General features: G+C 42.5%; 1 protein-coding gene across 2 annotated transcripts in view; it reads right to left on the bottom strand.

The window, feature by feature from the left end:
- Positions 1 to 9,672: 9,672 nt before the first annotated feature.
- The window catches only part of LOC106090056 (LSM12 homolog A), a 46,765-nt gene continuing 37,784 nt past the window's right edge, over positions 9,673 to 18,653 (bottom strand). Inside the window, exons 6-7 of one of the 2 annotated variants that reach the window (XR_009397955.1) lie at positions 9,951 to 10,114; positions 9,799 to 9,885 (exon numbers count right to left, since the gene is read on the bottom strand). Coding sequence is in view for 1 of the 2 variants with exons in the window: in XM_013256111.2 (XP_013111565.1) it covers positions 9,745 to 9,885 (141 nt within the window). In the remaining variant the exon portion in view is untranslated. Of the gene's footprint in view, positions 9,886 to 9,950; positions 10,115 to 18,653 lie in introns of both variants that reach the window. The other variant, XM_013256111.2, reaches the window with a different exon arrangement.

Raw genomic sequence — 18,653 nt, 5'->3', positions numbered from 1 at the left:
TGGTCCACCCCATGTAATGGTCTAAGGATTGGATGTCGGTGTCGGTCCCCACTTTGTAAAAAGCCCCTTCGATGTCAATGCATACTGGCAGTGTGTAGGTCTTGGCATCGGTGGATTCCTCTATTTTATGCAAAACCTCAAGCAGGGCAGTCTCCAAGACTTCATTTATTATTTTCTACAATGATAAGCATTCGATCAATATCATTATTCCCACATTCCGGTGTATCCGTGAGTCGTATCATGGGGAAAATGCGTTTTCATCTATAGCCTCAACTTGCCCTCCGTTGTCTCTGCACTCACTCCCATCTCGCCTACTAACGTTTCAGTTTGGACATGGGGTTTTGAGAGAAACCTTTTCACCTTGGCTTCGTCATTAACGCTATCGACCTGGCCGCAGAAAAGCTTCCAGGAGGCACGTTTTGCCCTAATGTTGCGAATCTCCGGGGTTATCTTGGTTTGATTTCCTTCCTCATTGTCGTCAATGTTTTCTATGCTTGAACAATCTTAATTATGTTGCCCAAGTCTTCATCTGAGTAGTCTTCCGAATTCTGGCCAATTGGTTTTCAACTTATTACGGAAACTTATGGGATTCGGCGCTGGCCGTGCTATTCTAAACTTAATGTAGCGAAGGTCACAGAAGGAGTGCTCCATGGAGACGCTCCAATCCTGAACCTCATCGATTAGACATATTCTCACATCCACAACTTCCTTTCTAATCCTATTAACAAAGGTAGCGGTTACCAATATTAAATGTTATTAGGTCGTTAGTATTCAAGAATTCTACTATGGCTTGGTCCCTCTTACTAATGTTTGTACTACCCCACGAAATGTGGTGAGAGTTGGCATTGCACCTATTAGTACCTCATATCCTGTCTTTTTTGCCTTTCTCACCAGCCGTTGCAGCTCCGACGTGGGTGGCGATGTCGAAGAATCGAAAGATAGATAAAGTGATGCCAGGTATGATCCACCTTCTCCCTGACTCATCGCTGTTGCATCCGACGTTGACAACTCGGAGGAAAATATATAATGTAAATTTATATGAAAAATAACGCAGGTCGTCGGCCGAGTACCAGAGTTACCATAGGATAATTGGTAGTTAATATGGTTCAGTCTAGAAACTTTGTTCCGGGTCGTCCGTGGATGGTGAATTAAGGTAATATGAATCTTGCCAGTTGTTATATTTGAATTCGTATGACTAGAATACTTGTTTATTAGTAGTTGTTGTTGTAGCAGTGTGGTGTACACTGAGACGGCAGCCCTTGCCGATGAAGGACTTCATCGGGTCAATCCGGTACGTACAACCGGCTGCCTTGGGATTGTGTTTATTAGTAATCGTTATTCGTTTATTTCTCATCATTAGATTGCTATGTTCTTCTTCCTTATTTTTAACTTTCTTGAATTCTGTCTTGGTGAAATATTGTACATTCTTGTAAACGTTTAAGTAAAACCAACCTGCGTATTTTATTAGGAACACAACAGTGGTGTCAGAATTGGGATAATGAGCCTCTCAACAGAAGATTTGAAGTATATAAAGGACAGACGCGATCCACTCGACTGTGGTGAGTGCAAGCAAGTGCGCCTCCATTGAGTGTGGCTGCAAAAGTTCCAGTGTTTTCGATGACGGAAATCCGACAAGACGATGGCAGCAGTGTTGGGGACTATTTTTCAAGATTTGATTGTGCGCTGCAACTTCCGAAGGTGCCGGCCGAGGAACATGCAAATTGAAGATTTTGGTAAGCCCAGAGCAGCCGACCAGCGTTAATTACGACGAATTCAAGTCAATTCTCACAAACCACTTCGACGGAAAGCGAAACAAGTACACAGAAAGCGTGAAATTTAGACAAATTGGGTAGGAGACTGGTGAACTGGTTTCAGATTTTAGCCTGCGACTGCAGAAGGAGGCAGCTTTTTGTGAGTATGGCTCATTTCTTGATAGAATATTAATTGAGCAATTTCTGCATGGACTGGAGTGCAGTAGCATTTGCGATGAAATAATTACGAGGCAGCCGTCAACGTTTTCAGAGGCATATGGCTTGGCATATGCCAGGGAATTGACGCACAATACCACAAGAGAGGTTAATACTGGTGGACCACAGCAGGCGGAACAGACATGTAAGTTGGGTTTCACTCCGAACAAGACCAAAAGGAATGTCAACCCAAAGGCCGCACATTCGCCACCCAGAAATGTTAAATGCTTCAGTGGTAGTGGCGATCATCTGCGACGAGAATGTCGTTTTATGAATACGAAGTATTTTGCGTGTGGCAAGGTAGACCATATAGCAAAGGTTTGCAAAACTAAGACGAAACAGATTAAAGATGACGAAAAGGAAGAATCCGTGGATGAAATAAGAGTAGTAAACAGGATAAGGCAAAATGGCGGCTACGAGAGAAAAATGGTCCATATTTCTATTGATGGAAAAATTGTGGAAATGGAACTGGCTGCGGGTGTCAGGGTAGCATAATTTGAAAAAAGGAAATTGCGTTCTATCAGACCCAACTACAGATTGCTTGATTCAATCCCATGGCAGCCGGTTGTACGCACCGGATTGACCCGATGGAATCTTCATCGGCAAGGGCTGCCGCATCAGTGTACGTGTTCGTCTTTTTTCGTCATGGGAGAGGCACATCCCGGAGTGCCTTCTCCGTATGCTTCTGGTCCGTGCCGGGATTGAAAGAACCCCGGACCCTGGTTCTGTTCCGTTTGCCAGAACCGCCTTCATCATCGGTCAGTGTCGGTGAGGTGTAACCGGTGCTTGGAGTGGGTACATTTCCGTTCTTGCTATGGCCTAACCTCGCTGCGGGAGTATAGTCATACTGGCTATGTCGCTAGGTGCTGTGCGAACATAGCCAGCAGTGGGTCACAAGCATCGCCGTCGTCGCCTTCGGCGTCCTCGTCGTCGGACTATGTGACCCCCCCGACCTCTCCCGTACGGCAATTTATGCAACGCCAGCACCCTAGCCCTACTATTGCCAGGCCAGTGTCGGGAAATGTATCGATCTTGCAGTTAAACTGCAATGGACTGCGAGGCAAGATTGATGAGATTGTAGATTTTATGAGTCGGAAGAGCATATCGGTCGCAGCGATCCAGGAGACAAAGCTGACTAACACCTGCAGCTTGCACAGTTGTCACGGCTACAATGTGCTACGTTAGGATCGCTCAAGGAATGGAGGTGGGGGATTGGCCTTCGTTATACACCATTCCGTGCAGTATAGACCTATCTCGCCTGCGCTTGACGCAAGTGACCCATACATGGAATGTATGGGGGTAGCAGTCAGGTCTGGTACTGCCGAGATAGAGATATACAACGTGTATATACCGCCGGTTGGTAGCTGTGTCCCGATTAATGGCCAGGCCTACAGCCCCGACATTAGTGGGTTGCTATCTGGCCATAGTCGTCTGGTTCTGGGGGATTTTAATGCACATCACTCGTCATGGCATTCTCCCCTAGATAACGACCAGCGTGGCAGAGCAGATAGATAGCTCCACGTTTTGCACGGTGAATGAGGATGCCCCCACTAGGATTACGAGGAGGTGCAGCAGCTCGCCAGACATCTTAATCGCATCCCCTGATCTCCGAAGTGACGTATCCTGGCAAGCCGTCATCTCTTTGGGGTCAGACCACCATAATCCTCACCATCGACCGACCACCCGACTTCATAACCTCTGAGCGCCGGACGTTCATCAATTACAAGAAGGCCAATTGGACTGGCTTCAGAGAGTATACCAATCGCCGCTTCAATGAACTGCCACCCCCCTCTGATGTGCTTGTGGCCGAGAGGAAATTCCGAGACATCATCAACGCAGCAGCCGCTCGCTTTATACCAGCCGGTCGAATACCGCAAGTGCGACCCAATTTCCCGGCGCAAGCAGTGGTACTCGCAGACGAGCGTGATGGGATTCGTGCTATGGACCCCGCTAACCCCAGAATCAGCGAGCTGAATCTGGAAATAAACAGGGTAGTCAACGAACATAAGCGGAATTTGTGGCTGGAACACTTGGAGCAATGTAACTTAGGCACCGGTGCAGGCAAATTGTGGGCCACTGTTAAATCTCTCTCGAACCCCGGTAGACGGGACGACAGGACCTCAGTCACTTTTGGAGAGTTAACCGTGACTGATCCGAAGAGATGCGCCAGGTTGTTCAACCGTCAATTTATTGTGCATCCCGAGAGAGACAGGGCAAGGAGGAGAGCCATTCGCCGTATTCGTGGTCTCCGAGCCGATGAACAGCCATCACAATTTACCGTGGGCGAAGTTACGAATGTCATCCGTGGCGCCAAACCTTCCAAGGCGTTGGGCCCCGACGGAATCTCTACATTGATGCTGAAGAATCTGGATTTACCTGGAGTTGAGTACCTTACCACAGTCCTTAACCTGTCATTGAACACTCTTATAGTTCCCGATGTCTGGAAAATGGACAGAGTGATCCCGCTACTGAAGTCTGGTAAGGACCCGAGTTTGGGGGAGTCGTACAGACCGATCTCCCTTCTCTCACCAGTGGCTAAGACGCTTGAGGCATTACTCCTCCCGAGCCTCGTAGGAGAATTTCCATTCGCCGAGCATCAACACGGATTTCGGAGACTGCACAGCACAACAACAGCTTTGCATGCCATCACCACACACATTTGCCGTGGCTTCAATCAACCCAGGCCATGTGATAGGACGGTCCTCGTGGCACTGGACCTATCGAAGGCATTCGACACGGTCAGGCATGCCAAATTATTTGAGGACATCGCCAACACGTCCCTCCAGCCAGGCCTGAAACGTTGGGTCGCGAATTATCTGTGTGGCCGCCAGTCATTTGTGGAATTTAGGGATAAGAAGTCAAAACACCGTAGAGTGAAACAGGGAGTTCCCCAATGTGGGGTGATATCTCCGGCTCTGTTTAACCTCTACCTATCCTCCATCCCACCTCCTCCAGACGGCATGGAGATCGTATCATATGCGGACGACTGTACGATCATGGCATCAGGCCCCCCACCCATTGATGACATCTGCGATAGGTTGAACGTCTACCTCAACGAGCTTGCCTCATATTTCGCTGCAAGAAATCTGAAGATATCCGCCACCAAATCTTCAGCCACACTGTTCACTACAAATATGTACGCGTGAGGTGAATTATGAGCTGACTGTGATGGTCGATGGAGAAATGATTCCGACCATCAAGTGTCCCAAAATACTTGGCGTCACATTTGACAGCTCCTACACTTTCTCCCCACATGCCACAGCAATCTGCAATAAAGTCAAAAGTAGAAACAAGGTCCTCAAGTCACTCGCTGGCAGCACTTGGGGTGCAGACAAAGAAACCTTGTTGACCACGTACAAAGCAATTGGCCGGTCTGTGGTAAGTTATGCAGCGCCAGTGTGGTCACGTCAACTTTGTGACACGCAGTGGAATAATATTCAGATCTGTCAGAATGCCGCCCTCCGAACTGCGACGGGCTGTCTCCTTAGTTCTCATGTGGACCACCTCCATCAGGAGACAAAGATCCTACCAGTGCGAAGACATAACTACATGCTGTCTAAGCAATACCTTCTGGGCTGTTATCGCAGAAATCATCCAAATCATCATCTTGTGGATAGATACCCACCGCCCAGAAGCCTTAAGGTTGATCTACACGATCTAGAGCGTGAGGTCCAGCGCTACAAGAGAGAACCTCTAGATCAAGCGGGTCTGAACAACATTCATGCAGACACGGTAGCAGACGCGTTAATTGGCTACCGGGTGAATGTAGTCCTTGGAGAACGACCGCCACCCATTGCACCCGAAAAAATCGACCTTCCCCGGCAAACCAGTGTGGTTCTGGCTCAATTATGTACGTTCCGGCAGATGCAGCCGCCTCAATTCCCACAGAGCTAGGATTGATGCTAGGATGGTGGTGAGCGATAAGTTGGATACATTGTTGCCGTGAGTGGATATCGCACATTGCTTATGAAACAAATTTCGAAAACCTCAATGAATTTCTCAGGAAATACGAAAGTTCCCCTCACTCGACGACAGGTGTGTCACCGGCTAAGCTATTTTTGGTGAAGCCTGAAAGTATCGCCGAAAGGGTAGAATCTAGGCGGTATTTAAAGTACACTTCTTATCCCCTGGCCAACGAGGGACTAAATGGCAAAAAGGCGTCGTTACGAAAAAGTTGGGAAAGGCCTATTACGAGTTGGGAATTGGAGATAGTCGGGTGAAAAGACATATGGATCAGATGCGAGGTACGGGCGTAAGGAATGAAAGTAATGCTTGTGAAATGAATTGATCATGGCATGGAGAAGAGAACGAGGAAGATGCTTCAAGTGGAACAGTACGACGAGATCACGGTTGTTTGAGCGATAGCGAGCAAGAACGTCAGACAACGAAGGGCCATCGAAACGAGGGATTGAATGCTCAAACGCGTGATAGCAGCTCCTCCAGTTTTGAAAGCGATGATGAATAAGCAACCCCCTCTCCTCTGAGACAACTCCACAGCAACGGCCAAGGCGGTCGTCAAGGATCTCTTGCCCGAGGGTTTCCTTCTCTCCGTAGAAGGAAATAAATGTTATATTCGAATTCGTATGATTAGAATACTCTTTTATTAGCAATCGTTATTCGTTTATTTATCATCATTATATTGCTGTTTTTCTTCTTTACTTTTCTTTGACTTTCCTGACGCTGCACTGCCCGATATCTAGGTTCTTTGCCTTTCCTAGTCTTTACAAAGTCGGTAATGGGTACATCGTCGGGCTGTATTGAGTTTCGTGTCCCTGTACTGCCTGATGTTTCAATTCTAGGATCTTTGCCTATCCTAGCCCTCCAAATCTAGAAGTTGGTGATGGGTCCGTCGACGGGTTCCTGTTCGTTAGGCTTTATTGGGTCTCTCGCTCCTGCACTGCCTACACTGATAGAAACACTACGGTACGCGTGATTGGCAATGATTTTTAATACCATTTGGTATCAATTCAATACCAGACAAAGGAGGCTACTAAGAATTGACGGCGTCACATTTATATTCTTGTCATCGCGCCAGAAGTATTGTTGAGCTTTATGCTTTAAATATTGTCGCAATTATAAAATATTTGTTAACGAATAAGTTATGTTTTAATACAATTTTAGTGCGTTACAACCTGTTCAAATACTCGAAAGCGGTGAAAATTGAAATTGTACAAATTCTAAGGACATTCTACATCCAAACATGATAGCCCATTGTAAGGAAAATGATGCTGTGTTCGTGTATTCATATGAAAGCCACTTCTGGGAATCGATGGATATGGAATTAATTGCCGAATACAAAGAATTGAGGTTGGTCAGGGTGTAACATTCGTTTTTGTGATTATTAGCATAAATAATCGAAATAAAATTAGATTAAAATTATTTTTAATGGTTTCTTTTGGTTCATTAAGCGGTGGAGTAATCAATAACGGTTTGGTACTAAAACCAAAAACGGTCTGGTGCTAAAACCGCTAACAGATTCGTATTAAAACCAATAACAGTTCGGTAATAAGGTTAGTACTAAATGGTACTAATCATGTTATGTTTCATCCATACCATCCGGTATTATTTTTGTACCATACGGTATTGCTTTACTATCAATACCGTATGGTACTGAAATTAACACGTTTGGTATCAACTTTTCTACTAACTAAATTTCCCACTAAGGAACAGGGATACTAATATCACATCAATGAGTGAAGTCCGATAAAAGATTAAGCTTAAAGATAAGGGGCCTCCTTTTTTGCCTCATAGCGACACCACTTAGTACAGGCCCCGATTTGAACCCAAGCGTTTGGCGTCATTGGCGGACATGCAACTTCTGCGCCACGGTGGCCTCCTAGTTGTTGCTGTTGTAGCAGTGTTTTGTACACTGGGGCGGCAGGCCCTTGGCGATGAAAGACTGGGCCTCCTTGTCTTCCCAATATTGAGAGAGACGGTGATTGTCTCGTCGTCGGTCCCCTGCCCGTTAGGCGGTTTTGAGTGTTCTGCCACTACACCGCCTAATGGCTCAATATGAGGATATTTGCCTATACTATCTTATCCTATCTTCCAATCTTGAAAAATACGGCATAGGTCCCGTAGTACGCCATGCCTTTAGTCATAGCTTCATGATCCGTTATCAAATCCCGGTGAATAGGATTAACTTAGCTTAAAGACACGCGTCTAGCAACCTTAGTCGCTATCCGCTTCAATCTGGGACCTTTGCGTTGCCTCCAGGAGAGATTTAAAAAGCGCAAACAATACAGATGAAATTGAAGGTAGTGTGGTGCTAGACATTACAAATAATAAGATATGGGACCTAGAGAACTTTTAAAAAGGTGGTCTCTCGCGAACAGCTGAAAACAGCCAGTCAGTAGCCGATATAAAGATGCCAATTGTGTGTTTATTAGAAAGATTCGGCATTTGAAAAAGTCGAATATGTGGACGGAACCACTACTACATATTCTTCAAAAAGTACATTAAGTGCGGAACCTGATGCAAAATTAAATTAAATCCATTTTGACTAACGACATCTTTTGTTGTTGTTGTAGCAGTGTGTTTACACAGTGGCATCAGCCCTTGCCTTGGGATTGAACGACATCTCTTGACCACTACTTGTAATTAAAATACAACTGAAAGATGGGACATTTTTACTAACGACTGAAGTCTGTATTGGATGACAGATGTCGATAGTCCTTCAGTTATAATTTAGTTACATGTAGGGATCAACAGGTGTCGTTGGTTAAAAGAGGCTCAATTTTTGTTTGCGATTTTTCTAAGTATAATCCTGTGTATTGCGAAGTTGTCTGGTAAGTTATCGATAACATTCATATAATAAGAAACGACTAATCGTCATTTGCACTATATAGTACACTATATATAACACAACATGTATGTCTTTAGGAATACAATATGTATGCATTTGAGAAAGTCGATTTGGGATAATTTTGAACGCATAGATAGCATTATATTTATTGATCACATATTCCATTCATACATACTAGCCCAGCGCATGTGCGGATTAGTTTAATGCAAAATTAAACTGTAAATATCAAATTTCAGGAAAATCGCAAAATAAGATTAGATTCACTGATCCATTTTGACCAATGATACCTAAAGTATAACCAAAAGGCAAAGGCGCACTATCATATTATTTTTATAAAACCAGACATACAATATTTCAATTGCGCCTTTTGGATGCCAGATGTCGTTAGTAAAAAGACCCCATCTTTCAGTTACAAGTAGTGGTCAACAGGTGTCGTTGGTAAAAATAGAACCAATCTTTTTGTACAGGTTTTTTTTAACGATTTAACGATCAGTGAGCAAATCTTTTATCGATACTTTTTATGGTTTGTTCAAAATTATCCGGAATACAAAATGATTCGAACAAAAGAAATGGGTTCTTGTTCCGGCTAGGTGGTTCTTTCTCCTCACTCTGCGAGACATCTATGAAATTAAGCGACTACACGATTAGTTTATATGCATTTTTATGTTTCACATTTAGATGTCGCTGTAGACATGTAGCAACCTATTGCATACAAATGTCATAAATAGAGTCCAAATTTGTATGCAAAATTGAAGTGCTACAAAATTTCATTTTATTGCAAGATACTACCGTATTTACCAAATAATAGGGAGGAAAATTTTAATTTTGCATAAAAGTCCGGACTCTAGTCATAGAACATGGCCCACATTTACGCTATCAGTAATATACATAAATGCTCGATTATTCCGTTTTTGTTTTGTATTTTTTATTGTTGTTCTTGGTGTTTTTTTGTTTTCAAAACATTTATAATTATTATGAATTAGCTGGCACTGGTGATCCCGATGCCGCATTACTTGATGACAATGATGATGACGTGGGCGAGGACGCTGACGACGTGCCCATTACTGAAGCGCTACTTTCTTGCGCAGCTCTATTATTAACAAAATTTTCAATCTGAAATAATAAAAACAAATCCTTATTAGAGAAAATATTGAATAAAAAGATGCTTGTATTAATACATCTAATGGAGAAAACTATCGAACTAACTACAACTAGGTTAGGTTATGGTAGGTTGAAAAGAGGTTGCAGATATTAATCCGGCCCATTGCCACTATGGACATACACCTAAGCCAGTCAATCCCATGGCAGCCGGTTGTATGTACCGGATTGACCCGATGAATTCCTGTTGGAAATGAAGATTGTACTTTAAATAAATAAACTTTGTTATAATGTATGGTAGTATGCTATGAAATATTAGTTATGAAAACTACCCTTTGTATGTATATTGAAAAATAAAATTTTTGATTCGTTTGCTTGTTTTTGAATATAAAACACGTCTTTTAACAGGTTATGGGCCCAGCACGCTTCCACTGCGCAACTCTGCTATAGAAAAGCTGCGTGGAAATGAAAATTTCGAAGATTGGAAGTTTGCCGTAATGGCATATTTTCAAATGAAGGATCTATGGAAGTCTATAGAAGGAACCGAGAGCAAAGAGGAGAAAAATATTCAAGCCCGAGCAGAGCTAATTATGCTGGTGGACAAATGTGTGTATCCACATATTCGAGAGTGCAAGAATGCCAAAGAAATATGGGATACTTTGAATCAAGTGTTTGCCGATTCTGGTTTGGTACGAAGAGTCAGTCTTATCCAGAGGTTCTGTTCTGCAAAACTCAATAATTTTGCGTCCGTGGATGGGTATGTAAATGATATATTGACGAGTGCACATAAGCTTGAAGTGCTGGCTTGAAATTGGATGAAGAATGGGTTGGTTCAATGATGCTGGCTGGTCTTCCTGAGGAATATAAACCAATGATAATGGGCATTCAAAGTTCTGGAATGAAAATCACAGGAGATTCTATTAAGCTAAAACTTTTACAGGACGTGCGCATCAAAAATGATGAAAATTTAGCACTCAATAGTCGTCAGAAGCAAAAACCAAAGGGTCCAAAATGTTTTAATTGCCAAAAATTTGGACATATTGCTGCTAAGTGCCCAAACAAAAATACCACAAAGAAAAAGTCAAATGCAATGATTGGTTCCTTTTCGGTAAGTAGTGCCGGAAAAGAGAACTGGTATTTTGATTCTGGAGCATCGGCTCATATGTCGTCCAATGAGGCATTGTTTAATGGTAATATTGAACCAAAAGTAGCTGAGGTGACAGTTGCAAATAATTCCAAGATGATGGTAAAAGGAGTTGGAAATATAGATTTGCCTACAATTGCGAACAGGGAGTCTGTTGAGCTCAATGATGTACTGTTTGTTCCAGAATTATGTCTAAACCTTTTGTCAGTATCGAAAATAGTACAAAAGGGACACGAGGTTCGTTTCACTAATAATGGCTGTAAGGTTATCACCAAAGACAAGGAAGTTATTGCTACTGGAAATCATGTGGATGGTATGTTCCAATTAAAGACTTCGAATCATAGGGCTTTAGCAGGAAAGGCTCAAGAAAATCAAGTTCAGATGTGGCACAAGCGTTTTGGGCATGTGAATAATGACATTTTGAAGAAAATGGCTTCTGGAGCTGTTGATGGAATTTGCTTTGAACCTTGTAACTTCGAGTGTGTTACATGCTATAAAGGGAAATTTGCAAGATATCCTTTTTATGAAACAACCAATCGTACAACTGACCAATGGAATGTCCATCCTTTGCGGGCTCACAATACATGCTAATTTTTGTTGACGACTTTTCATAGAAAATTTTTGTTTATTTTTTAAAGAAGAAAAGTGAAGTCTCTGAGAAGTTTTTGGAGTTCAAAAATCAAGTTGAAAATGAGACTGGTAAAAGAATTAAAGCATTTAGAAGTGACAATGGATCCGAGTTCTGCAATGCTAAAATGAAAAGCATCATGGTGCAAAATGGGATTCAACATCAGACCACGGTGCCGTTCACACCGCAACAAAATGGTAAGTCAGAGAGAATGAATCGTTCCATCATTGAGAAAACCAGATGCCTTCTTATTGATTCAAAACTACCAAAAACTTTCTGGGCTGAGGCTGCAAATACTGCAGTTTATTTAATAAAGTGTTTGGATGCAAGGCCGTTGTTCAAGTCCCAAAGCAGAAACGCAAAAAGTTGGATCCAAAAGGTAAAGAAGTGATTTTCGTTGGCTATTCACAACATACGAATTCGTATAGGTTTTTTGATCCTAAAACTGGAAATGTTTCATTGAGCAGGGATGCGAAATTTCTTTCCCAAAGAGGGAAAGTGATATTATATTTTACAAAATAGATTTCGGATGCGATTCAGTGGGGGAAGAAGATCCTAACATTCAGGAAGCGGATGGTCAAGAGAATGAGGACATTTCTGATCAAATTTCTGAAGATGAGTTTGAGGAATGTGTGGATAACCGTTCATCTGATGACAGTAGAACCGCATCTCCGAAATTAAGAAGATCATCTAGGACTATGAAGCCTAATCCAAAGTATGAGCAAGTAAGTCTCATAGAATGTTCTGAGGAACCCAAAAATATGAGAGAAGCTTTAAAATGTGTTGATAGAGAACATTGGAAAAAGGCTATATCAGACGAACTAAATGCACTTGTTGAAAATGGAACCTGGGAAATTGTTGATTTACCACCAGGAAGGAATGCAATTGATAGCAAATGGACGTTCAAAATAAAACGAAATTCTAACGGTGAAATCGAGCGTTACAAAGCCAGACTTGTGGCAAAAGGATATTCACAAAAGGAAGGAATTGATTATAGCGAAACGTTCTCACCAGTTGTGAGATATTCATCCATTCGACTTCTTCTCAGCCTGGCCGTTCATCATGACTTGGACATAGATCAAATGGATGTTGTGACAGCGTTTCTTCAGAGTGAACTAAAAGAAGAAATTTACATGAAAATCCCAGAAGGTTGCAAATCGGACACACGTAAGGTATATCGCTTAAAGAAATCCATATATGGTTTAAAACAGGCGAGTAGAGTTTGGAATAGAAAGTTAGATGAAACTCTGAAGAAAATTGGTCTCATACAATCCAAAACAGAGCCATGCATCTATTTCAAAACTCAAAACGGAGAGAAAACGTACGTGGCAATTTACGTCAATGACATTTTAATATTTTCAAATAATCAAAGAAGTAAAGAGTACATAAAAGAAAGACTCTCAAAATGTTTTAAGATGAAGGACTTAGGTCCAGCCCACTATATTTTAGGAATGAAATTAATACGGGATCGTGAGAATGGAAAGCTATGGTTGAATCAGAAATTATACATTGAAGATATGCTGAAAAAGTTCAACATGGATCAATGCAACCCAATTTCGACTCCAATTGACATCAACCAGAAAATTACCAAGAATATGTGTCCTACCACAGAAGATGAAATAAACGAAATGAAAACCATACCGTATCAAGAAGCAGTCGGAAGCATAATGTATGCAGCGCAGGTGACAAGGCCAGATATTGCATATGCAGTGGGGGTGCTTTCACGATTTAATAAAAATTATGGTAAAGCACACTGGCAAGCTGTAAAAAGAATTTTCCGATACCTTAAGGCGACAAGTCATTATGCACTGCAATTCAGTAAAGATGGATCTAGTCAAATAGATGGATTTACTGATGCTGATTGGGCTGGTGATGTGGACGACAGAAAGTCAACCACTGGTTATGTTTTTAAATTTCAAAATGGGCCAATATCGTGGAATTCAAAGAAGCAACAGACTACAGCTCTTTCTACCACCGAAGCTGAATACATGGCATTATCGACTTTAGCACAAGAAGCAATGTGGCTTAAATCCTTGCTCACAGAACTTGATGAAATTCACTCCATTGAAATCAAATGCGATAATAAGAGTGCTATTTGTTTATCACATAATAATACATTTCATGCGCGCTCAAAGCACATCGACATTCGTCATCACTTCGTTAGAGAATTAATTGAAGAAGACCAAATTAAGATTGCTTACATTCAAACTAGAGACATACTGACGAAAGGATAGCCGGCTCCCAAACATATCCATTGTTGCAATTTACTTGGCTTTAAAGACCAATCTAATGGGGGTGTTGGAAATGAAGATTGTACTTTAAATAAATAAACTTTGTTATAATGTATGGTAGTATGCTATGAAATATTAGTTATGAAAACTACCCTTTGTATGTATATTGAAAAATAAAATTTTTCATTCGTTTGCTTGTTTTTGAATATAAAACACGTCTTTTAACAATTCCTTCATCGGCTACTACAACAACAACAACAACCTAAGCCAGTAATCGGCTTGTTCTGCGTCCTAAAAAACTATAAAGTAACCTCTAAAAAGAAAATTTTAAATTAGGAATTCCGTGCTACTTACAATATCCTTAATTGTTTACAATACCACTCCCCTAAGCATGTATGGTATTGTGTCTCAACCTAAGTGCCGGTATCTGTTAGACGCGAAAGCCGGGCAATGACAAAGGAAATGCTCCAACGTCTCATCGTCTTCCCCGCATGCCCTACACATGCTATCACTTGCCGCACCGATTTTACATAAGTGAGCTCGTTGTCCTATGTGTCCCGTTATGATACCAATAGCTATACTGACCTCCTTCTTGCTTCCTTTCAGTAATAGCCTCGTCTTCTCACGATCTGGATCCCCTCATAGGATTTTCGCCGTCCTACCAACCGTTTCGCTGTTCCACAATGTTGCATGCGCATTCGTCGCCTACTGCAAGACTGTTCGTGACCAAACCGTCCTGGTTGTTGCCCTTAGGGCAATTTTACTGTCGGTAAAGATGTTCACACTCGACGTCCTCGTGATAGCACCACACCACTTCATGCATTCCATGATCGTCCGAATCTCCGCCTGCAGGACCGTATTATGGTCAGGCAGTCTAAAACAGATCTCAGTTCCTGGGTTCTCAATGTAAACTCCCAGGCCGACTCTGTCCTCTAGCTTTGATCCATCCGTGTAACATGATCTTCCAGATGGCAATACTAGGGTTTCGTCAATCCAAGACTGTGGCGATGCTAGCAGTGCCTCGCACTCGACTTCAAGGTTCACCTCAGATATCCGATCGGAATCGCCTCGATTATACCGCGGTGGTATGAGCTGCTCCCATCCTCAATCCATTCTCCCATCGCCTTAAGTCTCACAGCCGCAGAGGCTGCCTCACACTTAATTTGTATGTCAATGGGTCGGATCCCATGGCAGCCGGTTGTATGTACCGGATTGACCCGATGAATTCCTTCATCAGCAAGGGCTGCCGCCTCAGTGTACCACACACTGCTACTACAACAACAACCAAACTACTGAGGCGTATGTAAGTATTGGTCTAATCACGCTCCTGTAGAACCAGTGGACTATCCTCGGATTCAGGCTCCATTTCGAGCCTACGGCCCGTCTACATAGTGCCCAACATCTGTGAGCATTCTCAGTACCCTCCTGAATGTGACACTTCCAATTCAGTTTCCTGTCCAAGATCACACATAAGTATTTGTCCTTGTCAGATATCCATCGTCTTATTGAGGAAACGTGGTGCGTTAAATTGGCCCACCTTCGTCTTCCTCGTGAACAGGCTTATTTCAGTATTCTCTGGGTTAACATTGAGACCTCTGGGTCTAGCTCAGTCATATGCCATATGCAAGACCCTTTTGGCCCTTCTGCATAGCTCGTTCGGATCCTTACCCCTTAGAAGTATTATAACATCGTATGCGTAGCAGACGGGTTCAAATTCCTCCTCAGTCAGCATCCGTAATAGGTCATTTATGGTGGTCACCCATAGAAGTGGCGACAAAATGCCGCCCTGTGGCATGCCCTGTGCTACTTTCTCCCTTATATTTATGCCATGGGACACACAATTTATCCACCTGTTCCTTAGCATATGGTTTATCCAGTCTCTAAGGACAGGGTCCACCCGATACTGGTCTAAGGATTGGATCAGTGTGTTGGTCCGCACATTGTTAAAAGCTTCCTCGATGTCAATGCATACCGCCAGTGTGTACGTTTTGGCATCGAAGGATTCTATTTTATGCACAACCTCGTGCAGGGCAGTCTTCACCGACCTTCCCTTGACATAGGCATGCTGTTTGTATTTGAGCAGTTCACTGGATGCCTTGCTCTTTATCATGGTGTCCACAATACGTTCCATGGTTTTGAGTAGAAAGGACGTAAGGCTTATGGGTCTGTAGGCCTTTGGTGTCGCATAACTTGCCTTGCCGGGCTTGGGTATAAACACTACCCTTGCCTCCTGCCAGGCTTTCGGAGTATATGCAAGTCCTAGGCACGCTGTGAAAATTTTGACCAGACGCGGCCCCAGATAGTTAATGTGTAAAGCCGGAAATATTACATCAGGCCCAAGTGACTTAAATGGTTTGAAGCTCCTCAAGGATTCCTTCACCATAAATTTCGTCATTATAAACCTATGATCAACGTCATTATTCCAAGATTCCGGTGTCTTCGTGAGCCCCTTCGTATCCTGTGCAAAATGGGTTTTCATCAAAAACCTCAATATGTCGACCGTTGTCTCTGCTCTCACTCCCATGTCGTCTACTAAAGTTTCAGTTTGGACATAGGTTTTTGAGAGAAAATTTTTTATCTTGGCGGCGTCATTAATGCTATCGACCTGTTCGCAGAAAAGCTTCCAGGAGGCACGTTTTGCCGCTCTGTTAATCTTATGGTATTCCTTGAGTCATGTGTAATACACATCCCAATAAAGTTGCGCATTTTTACGACGTGCTCTTTTAAAAATCTGCGGACCTCTTTCCCAATATTGCGAATCTCCCGGTCATCCAGGGTTTTTCTTGGGCTGATTTCCTTTCCCGAAGAAGACAACTATCTTCGAAGGTCCCCACCAGTGCAGTCGTAATCCTGTTGACATTATCGTCAATGTCTTCTATGCTTGGACAATCTAAATTATCTTGCCCAAGTCATCTTATTCAACTTATTCCGGAAGCTTATCGGATTCAGCGCTTGCCGTGCTATTCTTAACCTAATGTAGCGATGGTCAGGGAAAGAGTGTTCCATGGAGACGTTCCAATACTGAACCTCATCGATTAAATTTTCCGAACATATCGTCACATTTAATACCTCCTCCCTAATCCTATTAACAAAGGTAGCGGTGTTTCCACTATTAAGTGGTATTAAGTCGTTAGTATTCAAGAACTCTGTCAGGGCCACTGCTTATTAGTGTTGGTACTACCCCACGAAATGTGGTGAGAGTTCGCATCGCACCCTATTAGTACCTCGTTTCCTGTATGTTTTGCTTTTCTCACCAGCCGTTGCACCTCCGACGGGGGTGGCGGTGTCGGAGAGTCGAAAGGCAGATAAAGTGATGTCTTCCGACTCTTTATCAAGTCGGTAATGGTTCCATCGTCGGGTCCCTGTTCGTAAGCTGTATTAGGTTTCCATTCCCTGCACTGCCTAATGTTTCAATACTAGGATCTTTGTCTATCTTAGTCTTCCAAATCTTAAGTAAACTACGCTTCTTAATTTTTTTAATTATTTTTTTTTTTTTAGCTTCTTTTTGTTAATTTACTTGTGTTTATGTTCTCCTAATTCCTTTTTCTTCTCTCTTAGGTGACTCTTAAGAATGAAACAAAAGAAAACGTCAAATTTCTTATCGTTGTTCGTGGTGGCAATTTTTCATTGAGTACAGTCTGTGAGGTTAATTCTCGCATCCGTTATCGACTTATTACGATAAAATCCCATGGCAGCCGGTCGTACGGTCCATCGTGACCCGATGGATTCTTTCATCGGCAAGAGCTGCCGTCTCTGTGTACAAAACACTGCTACAACAACAACTTATTAAGACAGAGTTTGCAATTTTTTTGGAAGATGACATCCTTTATCGATTAATTCTATTCGAAACTTCGAATAGAAATGTGGAAGCTTTTGCCCGCAGCAATTTACCTATTTTAAACAGCTACCAAGAATGCAAATGGGACTAGTATGATTCCAACATCAGAGACGTTTGTCTCTATTACAACCAGGGACCACACATCACATGTGTCAAACGCATGATTTTCTGGTGGACATGAGGATTCCTCCTGAATTCAGTTCATACGATGTTGATGGGCAGAAGAATTAGCGTACCACTAGCAAAGAGCTCCAATCTTAGTGTGTGGCCGTTCAGAGTGCGTACATTATGCTGCCAAGATTTGCTAATGGGCTTGACGTAAACCCCCGAAAGATAAAGTTTGTGCAATCCATCAATATGAAGTAATTTGGTGTGTTTATGGGGACCTCTCCTAGACGGGGTGGAGCTATCGCTCGCACTACTGATAGGGCTTCTTTTGCAATGTCAAGACTTTGAAATCGCGCTGGTTGATAGTTGTGCACCTATTGTGGCACTGCTGAATTGGTTCAGGATTATGGCTAAATGAACACGTTTTTTCCTGTCTAAATTATTTTCAGGCTCATAGTCCTTTCGCCATTTTTAACTGCAATAGAGACTTGAAATGACAGATTAGAGGGAACTTCTTCAGCCCGCCTGGCCCCAATTATTGTCATGCATGTTGGGTCCTTATCTTCTTCTAATATCTGGCTTTGTACCGCCGTAAATTTTGTCTTTGTTCTTCAGCGCTTTTTAAATCTATTTCTAGGACGACGCAATAAACTTTAGTTCCTTGAGTGAAGTTGACAGCGATTGAGGTTGTTATATAACCATAACCATTATATAACCTTAGTTAACGAACTAAAACAGGAGCAAACGCAAAAATCAATTTAAAAATTTTTTACTTTGAAGATTAAATTTTTATAAGGTAAAAATGATTAGACATATCAAATTACATCAGCTGTG

Source organism: Stomoxys calcitrans, chromosome 4 (assembly GCF_963082655.1).
Source record: "Stomoxys calcitrans chromosome 4, idStoCalc2.1, whole genome shotgun sequence".
Taxonomy (NCBI): Eukaryota; Metazoa; Arthropoda; class Insecta; order Diptera; family Muscidae; genus Stomoxys; species Stomoxys calcitrans.
This window is presented reverse-complemented; position numbering and strand designations above follow the sequence as displayed.